The 18,806-nt window shown below is 39.8% G+C and overlaps 1 protein-coding gene across 1 annotated transcript; it reads right to left on the bottom strand.

Annotated features, from left to right (window-relative positions):
• Positions 1-828: 828 nt before the first annotated feature.
• On the bottom strand, positions 829-17,287 carry tmem229b (transmembrane protein 229B). Its single transcript, XM_038729855.1, has 2 exons — positions 15,555-17,287; positions 829-3,738 (listed from the first exon to the last, which is right to left on the bottom strand). The coding sequence occupies exon 2, from the start codon at positions 3,691-3,693 to the stop codon at positions 3,106-3,108; it is 588 nt and encodes a 195-aa protein (XP_038585783.1). The 5' UTR covers positions 3,694-3,738; positions 15,555-17,287; the 3' UTR covers positions 829-3,105.
• Between the last annotated feature and the right edge of the window lie 1,519 nt (positions 17,288-18,806).

Raw genomic sequence — 18,806 nt, 5'->3', positions numbered from 1 at the left:
AAGGTAAAAATACCAGAGAATCAGTTCAGTTTTAACATACTTGAACATACTTTACATGCACATACAGAGAAGGTGTCTCTGCAAAACACACTATACACACACCTAACTCCTTTTCTCACATATTGCAGAGAACAAATCCACTTCGTTTTGCATATTCTTGTGATTTGTCTCATCAAAGCAGTAGAATTGGATAAAAGGCATCAGCTGCATATTAGTTCTCATAATGTAGTTTAGTAGATTTAAGAGTAAAAGGTAACGGCCTTGAGCTGAATACTCATTGCTGGGTCAGAAGCCTCTATTGCTTTTAAGCCTGTTGATTATGTATTCAATAAAACATACAAAAAATGTGATTAAAATAGAAAATGTGATATCCTTCTGTTTTTTTTAAATCTTTAGAATTCTTGAACTTCATGTCTTTTTGTTTCTTGTCCAAGCTACAGAAAACATTTGTTCTCCAGTTGCAGTTTTCAGTTTATCCACTGGATGGCAGCAATTTATGTGTCAAGTGGAAGATGCTACTTGCCATCCGCCCTCTGGACTCACAGGGGGACTCACAGGAAGAAGGGGAAAAAGCATGCCATTGCAGCCACAATGAGGAAGGTCACACATTTACATAATAGTGTTGTGGAAACATTAAATAGAATCTGCTTTTCCTATTATAAGTTAAAATGGGGGTGGGGTGGGGTTGCTGAGTTTAACATAGTCTGCACAAAATATTATCTACAACATAAATGATCCTCCTGAGGAACACTTTTCAGCGATCAGGTTTCCATTTCATGTACACCATTAATCCCCTGGTACCTTGGAATCATTGTACAGTGAGGGAAGTGCCCGGGCCTGTTTTCTGCTTGATGCAGTAGCACCAGATCCACTGACTCAGCTCCTGTGTGCATGAAGGTGAGAGTATAGTCCTTCATCTTTTTCTACTTCCAGAGTAGAGGGCTTGGAGCATCAAATGTCTAAATGTTGGCATGTAAGACAGGAGTGCTGTGAAGTTAAGTGTTGTTTTAAGCATTTTAGAGGAATTTATTAGGGCAGAGCGAGTACTCCGTTGAAACGGGTATCCGGTACAGATAACATATTAAGTAAAATGTGTAAAATGTGTTAAAAAATAAACTATAAATATAGGAAACTTTTTGGTTTTTGGTAAGTTGTTCTTACTATTGTAATCAAAAATGTTGCTCTGAAGGTCAATTCTGAGGCAGTTCTGTAAATACTTTTCTAATAAATATAGCAACTTTTGATCAACCCATACCAATTTCAGGCTTAATTAACTAACTTACGGTTAGTGCCGCCCACACGGCCAGGTTAAGCTCCGCCCATTCCAAGTCCAGATAATTTAATTTGTTGAACAGAAACAGATATTACTGTACTTGCTCATCCCTACAATTTAAATTATAATTAAACATGTGGATTGCGTGCACTATAAAGCAGCATAGTGTGCCATTTTTTACACAATGAAACCAAACCAATTGTGACTCACAGATCATTAATGTTGGAAAGAAAAGAGCAGCAAAGTTTGATACTTGTTAATTAATTCATTAATTACAATAATATGATGCATTTTTCCTGCTCTTTATTTGAACAAATGCTCTGATGGCCAAAACTTACAAATGTGACATTTGTTCTTAAAGTCAAAAACCTCAAATCTGGGAAACCTGACGACAAACCTAAACCATTTCAGTTACTCAAGGCATTCGGTGTCACTCAAAATTGACTATTGCTGTCACGCTTACAGTACAATAGAAAATTCTGCAGTATTTTATCACTGATGAAACACTTTTTTCATAATGTGACAACAGACGTGAGGGGAAAAAAACAGTCACAGGCAAACTGTATGATTTGACAGGAGTTCCTACTGATTTCCAGTGAATGAAAATTAAGTAATGAGGCTTATGTGACCCTGGCAGATCTAAGACGACAATAAAGCACACAAAAAACGCATGCAGACAGTGAGTCATGAAAAAGGTTTTCTGAAAAACAGTAAAGAGGAAATTGCTAAGAGGTTTGGTGCTATATGCTGCAGCTCATGATAATAATTGCCATCAACAGAAAAGAGCCCCTGCTATTATTGTAAATGGAGTGCATTTATTTAGCGCTTCAAAATGCCTCATATTAGCCTACACACACACACACTCATTCATACAGCGATGGCGGAGAAGCAGCCATGCAAGGCTGTGACCTGCTCACTGGGAGCAGTTTGGGGGGGATTCGGTGTCTTGCTCAAGGACACTTCAACATGCTGTCAGGAGCAGAAAACTCGGGAATCGACCCATGATAGCTGGTCGACCAGCTCTACTGCCTGAGCTACTGTTGTCCCCCCAGACACAAGCACCAAACTGACTAAAGAGACGTACAGTATGACTGCAGGATGAGTGCTGTAAAAATTTTATATTATATTGGAAGACAACTTTTTTTTCATGCATTTTTTCCAGGCATTGTGGGTATTCACAAACTGCAGAGAAACATTCATGATGTAAGCTGACACGTGGAGCATTGCTTCAGGGGTGGACACTACGTTCTTAAAGAGCTTTTTGTAGCTACATCACTACAGTACTTTGAATAATACTAAAGGACAATATGTACATTTTAAAAAGAACATGTTACACCTGTCGCTACTTTTTATTAGGATTTCTATGCTGCATTTCTATGACTGATTTGCCCCTGAAAACAGAAATATTATTAATTCCTTCACAGGACGATAACACTAATCTTTGTAATAGTAGTTGTTTGGTGTTTTTTATCCCGAGGTCTTTGCAGTCTATTGGACAGGAGATATTGAAAGTATAATCCTGGTCAGCCCCACATGGAAATGGTTGGGTGCATTATGAGATGCAGCAGCATGGAGTTATTGTGCCTCTGTTGACAATAGAGAGCACAGTGAGTGATCTGGGCATTTGAAGCCCTAGTTAGGTTTTGTTTTCTGGCTGTTCTGATAATCTGTATACCTCTGCACACCAGCACAGTCTACACAGCCGTCTGTTTGTCTTCCCCCATAATGTTAAGGGGGAGGACTGCTTATGAAAAGTGCCTGAAGAGGGTAGAAGAGGTGTAGCAGGGTAACTGGGCTGGTTTCAGACTGTGTCCTTCCTTATATTCTTTCATTCATTCTCCTTTAAGGTAGCCGTTAGCATCATTTCCCATTCCTCTGCTCCTCTCTCTCCTCCTCCCACCCCCCACAGTTCCTCCTCCACCCCCAGCATCTGACTGATGGTTTGACCAACCATCCTCGAGTCCCTCATGGAAGCGCAGCCGCAGAGTTTTGCGGATGACCAAGCGCTCCACGATGAAGGACGCGCAGAACCAAGGCACGGCGTACTCGGCCGTGATCAGTCCCATGAAGTTGTAGCGAAACTCGGAGTAGTCCCAGGGGCAGGCGTTGAACTGGCGCAGCAGCAGCCCTGTACCGAACTCCCACAGGTACGTCCATAAAGTGTAAATGATGCAGCGCAGCAGCACGGGGCAGCGGCCGCGCAGCTTCAGGTACATCTGCTCCACGATGAGGATGCAGGTGCCATAGATGAAGAGCGCCCATACGCTGGTCACGCCAGGGAATTTCCAGTTGCAGTTTACCACAAACTCCCAGGCCGCTGTGAACATGACCTCGCAGAAGTAGCCATGGATGGCGTAGAGGTACCAGCGGGACAGCGGGGTCAGAGGTACAGGAGCCTCTGGGGTTTCCAAGGTCACCATCCTTCCTCTTGTTTTCACACAAATCTGTGCTAATGATATGCAGGTCTGAGGGGAAAGGAGAGGAAGAAAGGTGTAAGAAAGTGACATGAAGGCAACACGGTACCACAACAGGTTCATAATTTTATTTAGGGGTTGTACCAGTATTGTTTTTTTTTTAAATACACCATATTTTTGTCATAGTGCACCTGGAGCAACTCTTTTCACCCTGTGTGTTCAATGCTCCACTTAAGCTATGAAGCATCTCACGTCTATATTTGATACTTGATATATTTGCACTTGGCAGTACCTAGCTAAGGACTACTAGCCAATTAGAAGCAGAGTAACAAATGGATCTTTCATACGTAAAGTTAAAGTTCCTGGCTGAGAACGGGCCTTTGGGGGATGACTTCGCAGGACAGTAAGTATGATCGGCACACGCGCAGTAAAGGCAATGAGTTACCATATGACCGAATATATATATATATATATATATAAGTTTTTATGTTCTGCTTGCTCCACAGTGGTTTGATAAATGGCCATTAAAACACATTCGGAGAATATATGAAACGCTTTTTTTTTTCCAATTCTGATCATTTTGGCGCTGGTGATTTTCCTTTGGCGCTTGCTAAAACCTCACGGGGGGGCGCCAAAAGTTTCTCTGTTCTCTATGCAAAAACCCTGTCTTGTCACTGTGTGTGCTGCAGCTCAGTGCGTTTCTCGACCAGTGTTTTTGAGGGCGTGCCTGACTAGCTGCTAGGCGAACATTATGAGTGTTACAAAGTGTTACGGAAGTAAAGGCTGGACTACAAACAAGATGTTTTCAGGCAGTTCAGGAGCAGTGTTTTCTGTAGGAGATGGCAACCTTTTGGGGCTTACTTTGGGTTTTTTCACTTTGCAAAATTGCATGCACAAAAAACATGTATAACACAATAAAAGAAAAGGCCAAAAAGCATAATATGATCTCTTTTTATTCGTAGTGCTTAAAACCATCCACGAAATCAAACTGCATTTTTAATCCAATGTATGCTCAGATTATTTTCTGCAAAAGCCATTCAATGTGTTTACGTTAAGTAATTCCCTCTCTACACAGTGGTTTTTATTGCATTTTTATTGACAAAGTCCACCCTTTCAGTACAAGGGATGCACAGGAAACGATGCAACATGTAATCCAGCATCATTAATGACAACATAGCTGCTCAACGAGCAGTTTGCTGTAGTATTAAACCACACATGGTTTTACTACCAGTAACCACAGGTGTTGTCAAATAAACCAGGACTGAATCCTTAAGGATTACAACTTTAATTTCAAATGTTGCCAATCTAAAGTTCAATTAAGGACAAGGCAATGAAACAGTCGGCTGACATCAGAAAGAGAAAATTAGAGACAGCACACTTTTGCTCTATGGCCTTCCCTTAGTTGATGCTATTTACTGACTGACTGAGGGGGTTTCTTATGTAAGGTATAGCTTTATCATCTGACTGCCTACATCATGTGCTCTTTTTCCAAATCCCGCAGCTTGACGCACATAGGCTTTGGTATCAGGTGTCAGGAGGCCCACGCAGGGCTGGATCCTTCCTCTACTCCATTTATTACACTGCATGTTCAATAAAAAACACTGAAGGCAAACAGCTTCATACCGAAGACTTCAATCACTGCATAGTTGAGAAGGCCACTGTGCATATCTTCTACTATACAATACCTCCAGAGGAAACTGTGTCATAACAGCAACCATTATATAATGGATCATAACCGCTCTGTACAATACAAGCTCAGAGAGAGGTTAGGAGTACAAAAGCTTGTTTGAAGAACAAAAGCCGATGTTTTTTTTGGCTCTTTTTGTCTTCAAAGGCTGGCTGGGACCCAGAGTGGGCCCATGGGGATTAGCACATTTCTCCCAAACAAGGGACAAGGGTTTCATGTGAGGAACTGGGCCACAGCGATGGACCAACTGACCTCCCTAAAGCATTTATACCATCTTTTCTCTGCCTGCCTGAGAAACTCTCCGTCCTTTTCATCAACCCAAGCAGTCTTGGGTCAAACAGTATTTTGAGCATAATACGTTAACCTCATACAGTAAAATGGGTTTACTACATCAGCAACAAGATTAGTTGCCAATTATAATAAATCATGCTGAATTGAATTTTCCCAGTGACTTATATGTTGAAAAACCTCAATCACATAAACACCAATACAAGACCATTTAAAGGAATTTGGGAAATTGGCTCATTTGCTTTCTTGCTGAGTTAGATGAGAAGATCAATGCTCGTTAGCTGGAAGCACAAACAGCTAGGTTGGCTCTGTCCAATCCACGTAGCGGCACCGCTAATTAATATTAATACATACTGATTGCATGAAGATAGGGATGGCAAATTCTGACCACAAAAGCAAAAAATAAATAAATAAATAAAATTCTCCCAGTGTTAGATTGAAGTTCTTGTTGAGGAGGGTGAAGCAAAAAAGAAGATGTTGTTTAGTGGGCAAAACACGGACACACACACACACACACACACAACGTTTGTACACTGGAGGAAAGGGGACACCGGAGCTCGACCCCCTTGTTGAGCGATCTGCAGGAAAGTGAATCCCGCCTGAGTAGTGACGGAGGTGGTGGGGAGGGGGGTGGGCACATGCAAGATGCACTAGATGACCTACATAATTTATATTCCCTCGTTTGAAAAGAGGGTAAACCAAATGCATTCAAGTTGTGTTTAAACATTTATTTACACAAACACTTCACATAAATAACAAGGCTGCCGAAGAGTTAAAAGAAAAATGACTCTTTTTATGGAACATAAGCTGTACACTGAAAGATCAACTTAATAAATAGTGTAGTGCAACGCATCACATATATTTCATACGCATTTTTCACACATTTCATATATGAAACTATGCACTCATATTTGCTCGACTGAGGCACTGAAAACGGCATCAGTTTAAAACGGAATTTGTCCTTCTGTTCACCTTATTTATGATAATAAATTGCATTGTATGCAAGTATTTCTTACAGATTAAATTGAATATGATCCCTCCGGATATCTCCGTTAGTGTTTATTATCCTAAATCATTGTTCTTTTTGGGATTATCAGTCAAACAGTATAAGATATCTCTTTTTTTTAATTACCTTAAACGACTTGCACTTGCACAGAGAATATCAGACAGGTGTTTGTTAATTGGCCTCAAAAGTTTCCTCATAATATTAAATTATATTAAGTTTAATATAACACTAATATTTCAATTTATTTTACACAACAGTATCCTATTTAAACCATTTTATCCTTTAGCCACGCGTTTCTCATTTCTCCAGTTTGTGTGTGAATTTGCATGGAGGATCGCACATTCTCCCGTTAAAGTTTGCATAGAAAGTGGCGTACGCCTTCTTTGGTGCATTGAACCATTTATAAATGATGCCCCAGGTCTTTACATTGCATTTTGCATTGTCAATAAAACAAGTGAGATTATACTAAAAAACCCTCAGATCGTTTACTTTGCAAATGCAGATTTGTTTATATGTCAGGAAACAAGAGAGAGCTTGTTGTAACAGAGCAAACTAGTTTCTAAGATTCTTGCAAAGGCAGATGAAAAGAGTGAACCAGATAAAAGTAAATTTAGATCAGATTAACAAATCATGCTACTTGTTTGAAGCATTTCATTAACAAGTAAAACCACAAACAAACAGTAAATAGCTTATTTTAATTAGATGAAGCGACTGATAGTGATAGTGATTGCATTTCCTTTGTAGAACTGCCAGCAATGATGGCTTTATAGCCATTTGGCAACAGGTTTGTTGACACTTCTGTAGTTGTTTTCACAAAGTGAAAGACATCACATCTGTCATAAATTCTTATTATCTCCATCTTGGAATTTCAACTTGACGATAATGTGAAGTTGTTTTTCTGTAAAATTCATTGTACTATTGTGCAATTTTGAATTTTTAGCCTTTACGAGAAAGAAGAGGAAAGAGATCGGGGATGAGAGACAACAGAAGAACTTGGTTGGACTAAAACCAGGTTGTGATTACATGGTCAGCATCTTCAGTCCCTAAGCCACCAGGCCACCCATGCTTACCCTTTCTGTGTGTGTATTTAGACATATCTATTGACTTTTGGCCTTAGCATGACAGTTCACAGACTGGGTGCTATTTGATTCTGCTGCTGTTGTTGCAGCTGTTGTAGGATATCGCCCACCTCCCCACCAGCTCTCTCATCGGCCCAAAGTATTGATCTACAAGGTTTCTGCCAGCTCTCGCTGCGCCGACCCGCTTCTCCATTGCACTCTATTGAGCCCCGCTACGGGACATCACAGTGTGATGGTGATCAGAATGGCAAATATGATGGAGCCGCCTGCTTTACAAACATCCCAGTGACCACGGGGAGACAACGCAGGCTGGGGGGACTATCTAAACGGAGAGGAAGGGAAGTTTAATCTCAGAAGCTCCATGAGGACACGGAGAGAAGACACCATTCGAAGTGTGCGCTTTTAAATGACAGAGAAAGGAGGGGGTGGAGAAAACTTGACCTTATCACTCTGGCTGATAGTATGGCTGAGAGGTCTGTCAGTTACACACTCGTCTGACAGCAGGTAAACAAAGACCAGCATGAAGAAAACTCAACAATATGAGAGACAGCCATGGTTGAATTTAAAATAAATAAATAAACAAACAAAGAGTTGCCTTTACTGTGCTGAGAGCATGCTGACAGCTGTGAACTCTGACTCCGTGATTAATCAGAAACGTAACCCAATGCCGATTTCTCATCACAACATAATCCCTGTTCATGTACTGTAGCTCTCTGACTCTGGCACAGATCCCAGGGCTATGCAGAATTTTGGAAGGTCACTTCTGGGAGGCGGTGATGTAGTGTATAGAAACCAGCAGTATTCAACGCTTAGTTCCAAGGTGACCTAACCACCACTTCCATCACCGCTGAATGAAACAGCAGCTGCCAGAAACATGCCCATGTAGTTGCATCTGTCCACAAAGACTTAAGGTTAATACTGTTTTGTACCTTATTTCTTCTGACAAGCCAGGATACTGACGAGCTGACAGGACAGTACTGAAACAATTGGATAGTTTATCAGTTTGTTCTAACGACAGATGATTAGTCAACAATTCATTGTTTTAGTAATTTACTAAGCAAAAAATGCAAAACATTTGCTGGTTCCAGCTTCCAAACTATGAGGCTTTGCTGCTTTTCTCTGGTTTATATCATTATAAAATGAACACATTTGAGTTTTGAGGGAAAAACAAGCTACACGTCATCATCACTACCCCCATCAGTTAACTGAAAAAATAATACAATAATTAAAAAAAAAACGCACCCATGCAGCCTTAAAGCTGATGCTGCACATACAGTAAGACAGGTTTAAGTCCACACTAATTGGTCCTGAAGTGATCGAGTGACAAGAGGTGTGCAGAAGGAGGATTGGGGGGAGGGGAAGCAGGAGAACTTTCCGAGGCAGCACATATTAAATTGATCCAGATCGATGAAAAAGACTGGTCAGTTACCCCTGAAACAGCAAGCTGGCTCTAACCCTAAGCAGAATCACATGTCTCCTCCTCCATCTGGAGCTCACTTTTTTTTTTTTTTGCAATCCAATTGAATTTTTAGGATTTGAATTAAATCCCTCTCGTAGCTAAACCTGCAGATTATGTCACAACTAATCAACTAATCATTTAGATCAAAGGATTATTTGTCTTATTTTAAAATGTCAGAAAAGAATGAAAAATATCCATCACAGTCTTCAAATGACTTCAAGATATTCAATTTATAAAAAACTTCAGAAAAAGAAAAGCAACAAATTTGTTTAAAAAAAATTATGGTTAAAGGATTATTAAAATATTTGCAGACTACGTCTTGAGAGGTCTTTTGACCAATCGTTTAAGCGACTAATTGTTTCAGCTACACCTTATAAGATGAGGATGGATTCGCACGTCAACTGGTCAAACGAGGTGGCTCAGGCGCTCCAAGACGAGATACAACGCAACCTCAGAAGGCTCGATCAGAAAAGATATACAAGTAGGGCTGAACAATTAATCGAAATATTATCAATATCACAATATGGCCTACTGCAGTTTTCAAATCACAGAAGGTACAATATTTGTTAAAGGCAAAATGTGTGTCAAAATACTATTTTGAATTAATTATTGTCACGCTGCATGTCCTGGCCTGCACATCACATTCTACAGACTTCAGAAAACATTTGTGTTTGGTACAGATCCTTGCAAAAATCACATCAGTTAAAATAATTGCAATTAGATATTTTTTCAATATCATTCAGCCCAATATACAAGGTAGATTTGTCTATCATTTTACAACACAGGGTTGTATAACGAGTCTAAGCTGTAGTTACCTTTATGCTACTCACAAAAAGCGAACATTATATACAAAAATGATATACAGAAGATGGGTCATAGCAATAAAACTATTTTACACGTTGGAGTGCTGAGGATGAATTTAGGAGTCTCACAGCCTGAGGGAAGAAGATGCTCTGCAGTCTTGTGGTACGACAGTGGATACTTCTGTATCTCTTCTTGCCAGACGGCAGCCGGGTGAACAGGCTGTGGCTGTGGAGGGTACTTTCTTTTACAGTGGGACGAGCCACAAAATGCAAAACATTGCATGTGCATTCTGAAATGTTGCTTAAATATTGTTCGTTTTTCGTCTGTCACTCTGTCACCGTGTCGCTGTCTATGCTAATTTCACCTTTACACTGATTTTATGATACATCTTTTCACTTCCAAGAGAAATATCATGGGACAAGATCTTGTCACATCTACATCTCACACCAGGAATTGTTGATTTGGTAATCAGTGTTTGCATTTTGTGCTTCTACTGTGAATAAGTAGGCTACGTAGTTAAAGGGTTTCTTTTTGTGTCCATTTTAACCGTGTTTATTGTTGTTTTATGATTAGGAGTCTCCACAGGATGTTTTTTTTTGAAAATTGACCAGATTCTCTATGCCATTCTGTGTCTGACTACCTGCCTGGTTCCGCACGCTGAAATAGACCTGCTACCTATAGTCCACCTACCGTCTGGTGGACTCAAAAGCATTGACTATAATGGCCGGTAGATGATCCCAATGATCTTCTGAGCGGTTTTAATCACCTGCTGCAGAGCCTTGTCCACCCAACCCCCCCAATCCAGAGCTTTCCCCAGAGACACAAGCATCTGAGTATCACCAACAAGTACAGTTTCTATCTGAGCTGGAGAGACGCCATGAGGGCTGACACTAAAAGCCTGGACGCAGCACAACCAGTAGAGGTTCATTTAACATTAGAGAAGGCATCCTTTTCATCTGCAACAAGCCGAGGGAGCTGCACTCTGATGGGTTTGTATCCAAAAGGCTCTATTGATTTGGAAGAAATACAATCTGAAGTTTAATCAAGTTTATTGTCACATTCACAATCATAACCTTAACGTTGCATAGAAAATATAAGCTTTCAGTTTTTATATTACACAATAACCTTTAAAAAGACCTGTCATGTTAATAATCCTTGTTAGTGATTTAATCCATTGTATTGGCATCTGGATACCAATTTTAATTAACAAAACAGGAATTAGACACCTCTACTCAGTCACTGTGAGAAAACTGACTAAATGCAATAGATCTGGGTAAGAAATTATATATATATATATATATATATATATATACACACAGTACTGTGATTTAAGATTCAGCATCTCCTGGGATTTGTTTATCATTACAAATGCCCCTTTCCAGGTATCCACTTTCAAAATAAAAGGCCCAAAAGAATAGGAACATTGTTGTATCATATCAGAATCTCCCAGTGCTTATTACTATCTGGTTATTCATGTATAAATTTATTCTAAATTTAATTATCAGTATTATGTCAAGATACATACTCTATTGTGATATAAGGTGAAAGTATAACCTGGATGTAGATGTTTGACTGTGTTGTATCCGTTATTTAAAAAGCCTCTGCATTAGCACACCAGTTAAAGCATGAAGACCAGAGATGAGAGCCGTTTGTCCTTTATTTTATTTGACTGAGACATATCATCTAAAAGGCAAATGAAAACAAAGGTATTTTAATAAATCTCACTCAAATCAAAGAACTCATTCTCAATTGAACAAAAACAGCAATAACTATAAAAAGTATCTATAACTTACTCAAATAATGCATGGGAGAGACTGAGCAGGGCCTCGTCAGACTTCTTATCAGTTCATGTGTGGGGCCTGACAGGTTGAGGCTAAGGAAGCTATTTAGCAATGGTACAAGATTTTATCCATATCATCCACCCCTCCAATGGAATTTTCTAAACTTTCTACAACAATGTAATTTGTTACCGTTTCAAGTGTTATTTTATCATTTAAACCATAAAAATGCTGCTGAATATAAATATAGTTTCTCTCAGGGCCTGACAAAAACACAAGCATAAAAAATGTTGGTGAAAGTTTAAGGTGGAGTATGCGATTCTGGAGAAATCCAACAACATGAAAAATACCATGATATAGAGCGAACAACAACACAGCAAGTAGCCTAACTAAATTAGCTAAGTTGTGGGTTACCAAACCATCACTACAGTTGCTGCTGCGAAGCTAACATGCAGAGAGGATGAGGCGGTCCCAGAGCCAGCACAGCAGTTCCAGACAGCGACACCCACAACTCTCGTGCTACTATAACTAACATCACAACAACAGCCTGTCTTGGCAAACTTGAAAGTAAGCTGGATGTCCGTGGGCAAGTCATTTAACGTTACCTGACACACAAATCATGGCTGGAATAGTGTTGGGGTGCGGGGTGCGAGCCACTTTGTTTGTTTCCCATTTACAGAGCCAGAGCTCAGCATTTTTTTAGCGCACACGTAGAACGGACTGTGAGGAGACATTCACTGAACGACAAAAATACATGTATTGGAAACCTTTAAGGAACAAAATGAAAATTAAGAAAATATCACAGGGCAACTCTGTATCAGTCAATATCCTGACTAGAAGTATTTGGATGGAGAGGAAAAGGTATGATTGGTGCATGTGTAATTCTTGTATAAGCATATGGGCCTGGATATACTAGAAAAGAAGTGGGTCAAAATTGTTTATGGTTGTTCCAACTGACTACACTGGAAGGCAGAGTGAAATACCGGCTGTCATCTAGAGGAGGGGAGACGCGTCATTGTTTTAATACAAGAATAATGGTGCACTCTCTCCAAAGGCTTGATTGGCAAGCCTTTTTAAGAGAGTGCCCCCCCCCCCCCACCATCCCAATGTTTTGGAAAGGTGTCGGGGGAAGATTGTTCCGAAACAATTCAACCATCCGACATTCAGCTCTGAAGCACACTTGCAGCTTCAGGTGTCACTGATGAGAGTTTTAAGATTATTTTCAAATTTGTGCCTGGTTAATAACATTTTACATGGTTTGGCCTCCTCCTGCACTACGTGACTGTGTATAGTCCCAGAGTGGACAGTAAATTCACACCCTAAAGAATATCCTCTATACGAGACGGTAATACAACATTTCGCCGCACTGTATCTGCGCAATCAGTTTTTTCTGTAGAAGCCACAAATCAGTGGAACACCCTGCATGACAATGTAAAGAGCTACAGCTTTATCAGCAACTTCAAAAACCAGCTTCAAAAGTCTGTTAAAAGCTGCTCAGCTCTGTACTCACTGACCTTGACTTCTGTGGTTTTCATGACTTGCTTTTATTTGACAAGCTTGTGTGTAGCTTTAAATTACATGTCCTTCTTTTTGTTTAACTTTGTATTATGTTATCGTGCCGTCTCTTTGTTTAGATGTACCAAGGGATAACGGATGCAAATTATCTTAAAGTTATAATCCTGTAAAGGTACATCAAATGGTGACATTTATGTTTTAAACTGTACATGGTACCTGCAAAATAAAATAAATGTTGGATATCAATTTGGAAATGAGACCTACACATTATACAGACGTACAGTATAGCGTGGAGTCTGTTCACTCTTGGTGCCTTGCTCTTGGGAACACACTGTGGTTCAATCAACTCTGACTTTTAATCTATTTGGTTGAGTTATACATGTATAATCTGCTGGAGGGAGGTCTTCTGTTGAACTTCTCTGCCTGTCTGTCTCTTAATCACCCAATAAATATCCACAAAATTACCTTTAAACAAAATGACCTTTACAGTTAAAATCTTCTCTGCAAGTGTCCTCTTCTGCCTCTTTTTCTCTCTCATCCCCCTTTTACTCCCCTCACACCCATTACAGCTCTTGAGCTCTTTGCAGTTTAATGAAAGACCCTAAGACATCGGAGCTAAGCCCTCTGTCCTGAATGGCATGTGGGTCATGCCACGTAGATTAGAAATCTTGGAGCAGCTACAGAGAAAGCAGGAGATTTACTGACATGGTCATCATGGTTCTGTAGAAGGCAATGCCTCTAATGGCGGGATGCATGCGCATGTTAATCTGTTATCAGACAAAGAAGCTTTATAATCAATCGTTGACAATGCATAATTGATGCAGGCTGCTCTGCAAAGGTTTGAGGGATCTTTGAAAAACAAAAGAGGGTTTCAGCTACACTGACACCTGCTTTAAACAAAGTAAAATGCTTAGCATCCTATTTAGTGTTTCTGTGCATAAACCCTAAGTTAAGTCGGCATACGAGAGGGTCTAAAAGGTGCAGAGACCTTTTCTAAAGCAAACACAAAACTCACTTTAACACATTTGCATCAGTGAAGAATATTTTTTTGTTTGGCTACAAATCATTGAAGTGATTTGTGCTCCCCACCAACATTTTTGGATTGGAAAACTCTCCTCCACTTCAACAATGACAATTTATGTGCCTTTAACCTACAAACGAGCACTGTCATCTTACCCTATAAGGTCTGTTATAACAAGTGCATTATGACCGGCAGTGGGCTTGTACTAAAAACAACAATAATTTGTCAATAAAGTGTCCACACAGCTAAGGTGGGCTGAATGTTATTCTTTAAAACCAGTGGCTTCTGTCATGGTATCGTTGTGGGATTTCTTGCTGTAAAGGCTGGGTGATAAATAGGTCCAAAATGTCAATACAGCCAGTGTAATGCTGAAGGGGGATATAGGCTGCTGAGGCAGCATTGGAGATTATCTCCCCCAAATGATAGTGAACTGCAGGCCTTATATGGAATTAATGAGGGATTTTCGAACAGTCACATAAAGCTTCTTTTTTCTGCATAACGCAACTATAAATGTGACGCTGCTGAAGGAATTAAATCATGACAGGAATGAATAGGATCTGTGGATATACACTCCACGGGTTTTAAACACGCTAGACGTCCAAAATGATCTTATTTTGTCCCTGGAAACTACGGGCCAGTGCGCAGGCCCGGCTGCTGGGACTCCGCTGCAGCATCACGGGTCCTTCCCCCTAAAGCAGTGCGGTAAGGTTATCTACAAATAATAATAAAAAAGCACACGAAAATAAGACGAAGGGAATTTGTGAACACTTTAGAGCTACTGAAAGCATCACTGAAATCCACAAGACACATTTAAACACATAGGCTTCTTCTTCTTTCTGAGCTTTACATCGCCGGTCCTGTCCACATTTGAACAGGTGTAACAGCCCAACTGTGCATAAAAAACACGCCGACTGAAGGGCAGTACATCCTGTTTTTAACCAGATGTGCAGCTATTAACTTTGCATTAATTACAGTGGACTGAATTTGGACAGTTAAAAAAAAAACACGCTTGCACAGCTATCAACTTGCAAACACTAATTAAGGATAAGGATTTCAAACATAAGGAAGTACATTAAGAAAACCAACATATTTCATCCCTCAAAACCTTCACAAACACATATGTGGTTAACCACTCATGCTTCCTAAATCCTAACATGTTGGCTACATGTCGCTGAGCAGTCGGCTGCAGCAGACGGACATGATTCATCCTCAGTGCAGTTTTTTTTTTACCTTCAGATTAAGCTCTGCGATGTCTCCCTCAGCACACAGGCCGGCGGATCAAACACATCACCCGGGGAGGTTGTCCAGGATGTCGCGGCGGTGCTCTGTCTGCTGCTCGTCTATTTGTCCCCCAGCTTCTCCTCCACGGCGTCTCTGCTCTCCGATTGCAAATGTACACATTTTACTTCACTGCAGCAGCAGCAGCGGCACATGCTCAGACAGGCTCACGCACCTCTTGCATCTTTTGTTAACCTTTTGTTCACCGCAGCTCAGCGTGCGGTGCCACCAGACAGTTTAGTTTAGGATGAAGACAGGAAACAGCTAGTTAGGTCTGTGCAAGATTAAAAAGCAGCACCTCTGAAGCTCACATATTAACACATTTTATCTAGCTTTTGAATACATACAAAAAATTAAGTGCATAAATGACAATTTGGGTTTTATTGCAGCAGTTACTTGGTCGGGTTGCCAGGAGCGGCGATTTCCCCCATTTTCAGCTAAGCTAAGCTAAGTTGCTGCTAGCTTCATATTGAATTGACAGCTGTGAGAGTAACGTTAGTGTAATCTTTCTCATAAACTGTATGTAAAAAATATAGTAAAATAAGTTAAAAGAAAACAGCATGTGAAATTTGCATTTACTACAACATTCAGCAAAAAACAAACTAAACAGCCAACTCCAGATAAAGCTAATACTAGCTGGCGAGATAGCCACAACTAGTCTTGGTTAAAGCTAAAGGTACTTAAGTTACTCCCCCCTAGCTGTTTCTTGTAATTGAAATATATCAATGATGTGATATGATCTAACGTTGTGGTAATTTAGTTTTGTATCCTAATAAATAAGGTAGGACCAGCCCAACTTGTCGTCTAAAAGGTAGCCTAGTTTATCAGAGTTATCAGTGTCATAAACGTCAATAACTTCACTATAATTTACTCTCAAAATAATTCCTTCAGCAAACTACTATCAGATGGTTCAGTCAAGTGCTTACTAAAGCCATCATTTATTACAGGAAGTCAGTATTTTGACTGAAAACTAATATAATGCCTTCCCCTTAATCAACTCAGAGGCTGGGTGTCAACTGTTGCCCACTTCCAAAAGCTTTTTACACCCTGAATCCAATATATTTAGTTACTTTTCCAGCCTTTCCAAAGGAGTGTAGAAACATGTTGCTCTGGTGATTTAATTTTCTTTTTAGCCAAGTCACTGATGTTTTTTCCAAATCGTTTTTTCCCTTAGAAGTCCTTCATCATTAGGTCATTACAAGGAACCAGTAATTAGAAACCCAAAGAGCCTTGACAAAAATCTTGAGAGATGCTGTAGAGCAAATTTGTACATCAACATATGTAACGTCTCCAAGTACCCTTTCAGTATCACCCATCATGTTCCAAATGTGCTCTTTTCAATTTAATTTGGATTTTTTATGAGCAAAACTCTTGAAAGAATAAATAACTATTCACATCTTTGATTAATAGGCAACAAAATGCACCATTGGTCAATTCAGCCAAGCTGATCTCACAGAAATATGTGAAATGACCACAACCTCTTAACACCAAATTACGTGGAATGCGAAGGTGTTGCATGTTGGGACGGGGCGCCATCTGGTGTGGTACCTGCTCTGTTTATCTTTCAGTAGGTTCAGTTAAGTTTACTTTCGTACTAATACATAACTTTCAGCAATCTAGGACTAGCACTTCTGTGTGAAAATGCACTTTGAATAAACCTTGGCTGGATTAAGTTTTCTGCTCACTTGTTAAGTAATTTTCATGCACTACTAATTCCTGTGCAGTTGGCTTAACATACCTGGTAGTTTATTAGTTATCGAGACAATAAATATACAAAAGACCCGCATCAGACTTTGTAGAAGTGCTCCCTGGTTGCCCCATGGATTTCCAGTAACAATGGCACTGCCTGCTCTGACAAGAATACACAAAAGCAAAAGGCACATAAAATGATTAAACCCGATGATATACGATAATATAACACAGGATGCAATGGAAATATTGACTCTAATAACTGCGTCCATTCTTTCTAAGTGGTCTTCAAAGGGAAAAATGTCCCGATCAACAAGACATGAATGGTCGATCAGCATTTTGAAGAGCATTGTAATAATATTATCTGTGTGCTCACTCACTGGATATGATGTCAATTGGACATTAATGGTAGATACTAAAATACCCTACAGACGGCATTTTCTACAGAGCCTCGTAAAGACAAGAGGGGTGCTCCCACTGAATCATTAGGCTACTTTAGCAATCAGCATCAACCTCGTCCTACAGATCAGAGGACTGAAACAGAAAACAACAGTTTAGATTATTAATACATTATAAGCAGGAGTAACAGACAGAATAAATATTGAGTTTCTTCAGAGCATAAACAATCCCAAACAGAGATGAGAATGAGCCTCCACACAAAATAGTGAGACCTGTCATCACAATGACCCAGAGCACAAAGAGAGATAGGCAACTTTCACAATGCTGGTTTGGTTCAACCAACAGTTCAAAGCTCAAAAATAATTAAATAAAAATAATTAAAAGGAAAAGCAGCAAATGCTCACGTGTGAAGCTGGAACCATCAAATGTTTTTAAATGACAACTGATTTCCCAAAATGGGGCTAATTATTTTTTGTCATTTAATTAGTCAATTAATTCAGCTGTACTTCTAAACTGTTGGCTAATTTAATTTATAACAAAGCATTGTATTTTAGTAAGTAGTAGTAAGTACAACATTTCTCTCTGAAATGTAGTGGAGTAGAAGAAAGCATGAAAAGAAGACTGAAGTAAAGCACCTAAAATCTTTAGCACAGTACAGACCTGAGTAAATGTACTGAGTTATATTCCACCACTAGTCAGTACTTATTGTTTAAGTATTTTATGCTCTATTTAGTGAAAACACACTCATGTTCTTTCTTTTCTTCTTTACTCATGTGATTGCTGTAGCAATTAATGCATGTCCTATTTATTTGTCTTTCGCATATTGTTGTCACTAAGTACGCCGGCATGCTTTGCAAACTGTACATTTAGCTAGAAATTTAGCTAAATGGTGGGTTAAAATCATGGGCATCTGGACTTGGATGAAGATACTTTTTCACCTCTCATCCACGATACTATCTGGCAGGAAGTCCTCGGCTTTTGACCTCAGTGCAGTCATTATCAAGGTGATGGATACTACCTGGTTCGTTAGTGCTCCTGGCTGTTGTAACAACAGTCGTTATGGTCATAGGATCACTTGAGGCCAAGCCTGAACAACCCTGGGTGGCATTGTCACAT

Source organism: Micropterus salmoides, unplaced genomic scaffold (genome assembly GCF_014851395.1).
Source record: "Micropterus salmoides isolate LMB-PRFRI ecotype aquatic unplaced genomic scaffold, ASM1485139v1 Ms_hic_scaffold_19, whole genome shotgun sequence".
NCBI lineage: Eukaryota > Metazoa > Chordata > Actinopteri > Centrarchiformes > Centrarchidae > Micropterus > Micropterus salmoides.
The sequence above is the reverse complement of the archived record's forward strand: the minus strand, read 5'-3'. Positions and strand labels throughout refer to the sequence as shown.

What these genes read in the sequence shown, in the direction of transcription:
- tmem229b (XM_038729855.1), bottom strand. Translation starts at nt 3,693, where the DNA reads ATGGTGACCTTGGAAACCCCAGAGGCTCCTGTACCTCTGACCCCGCTG.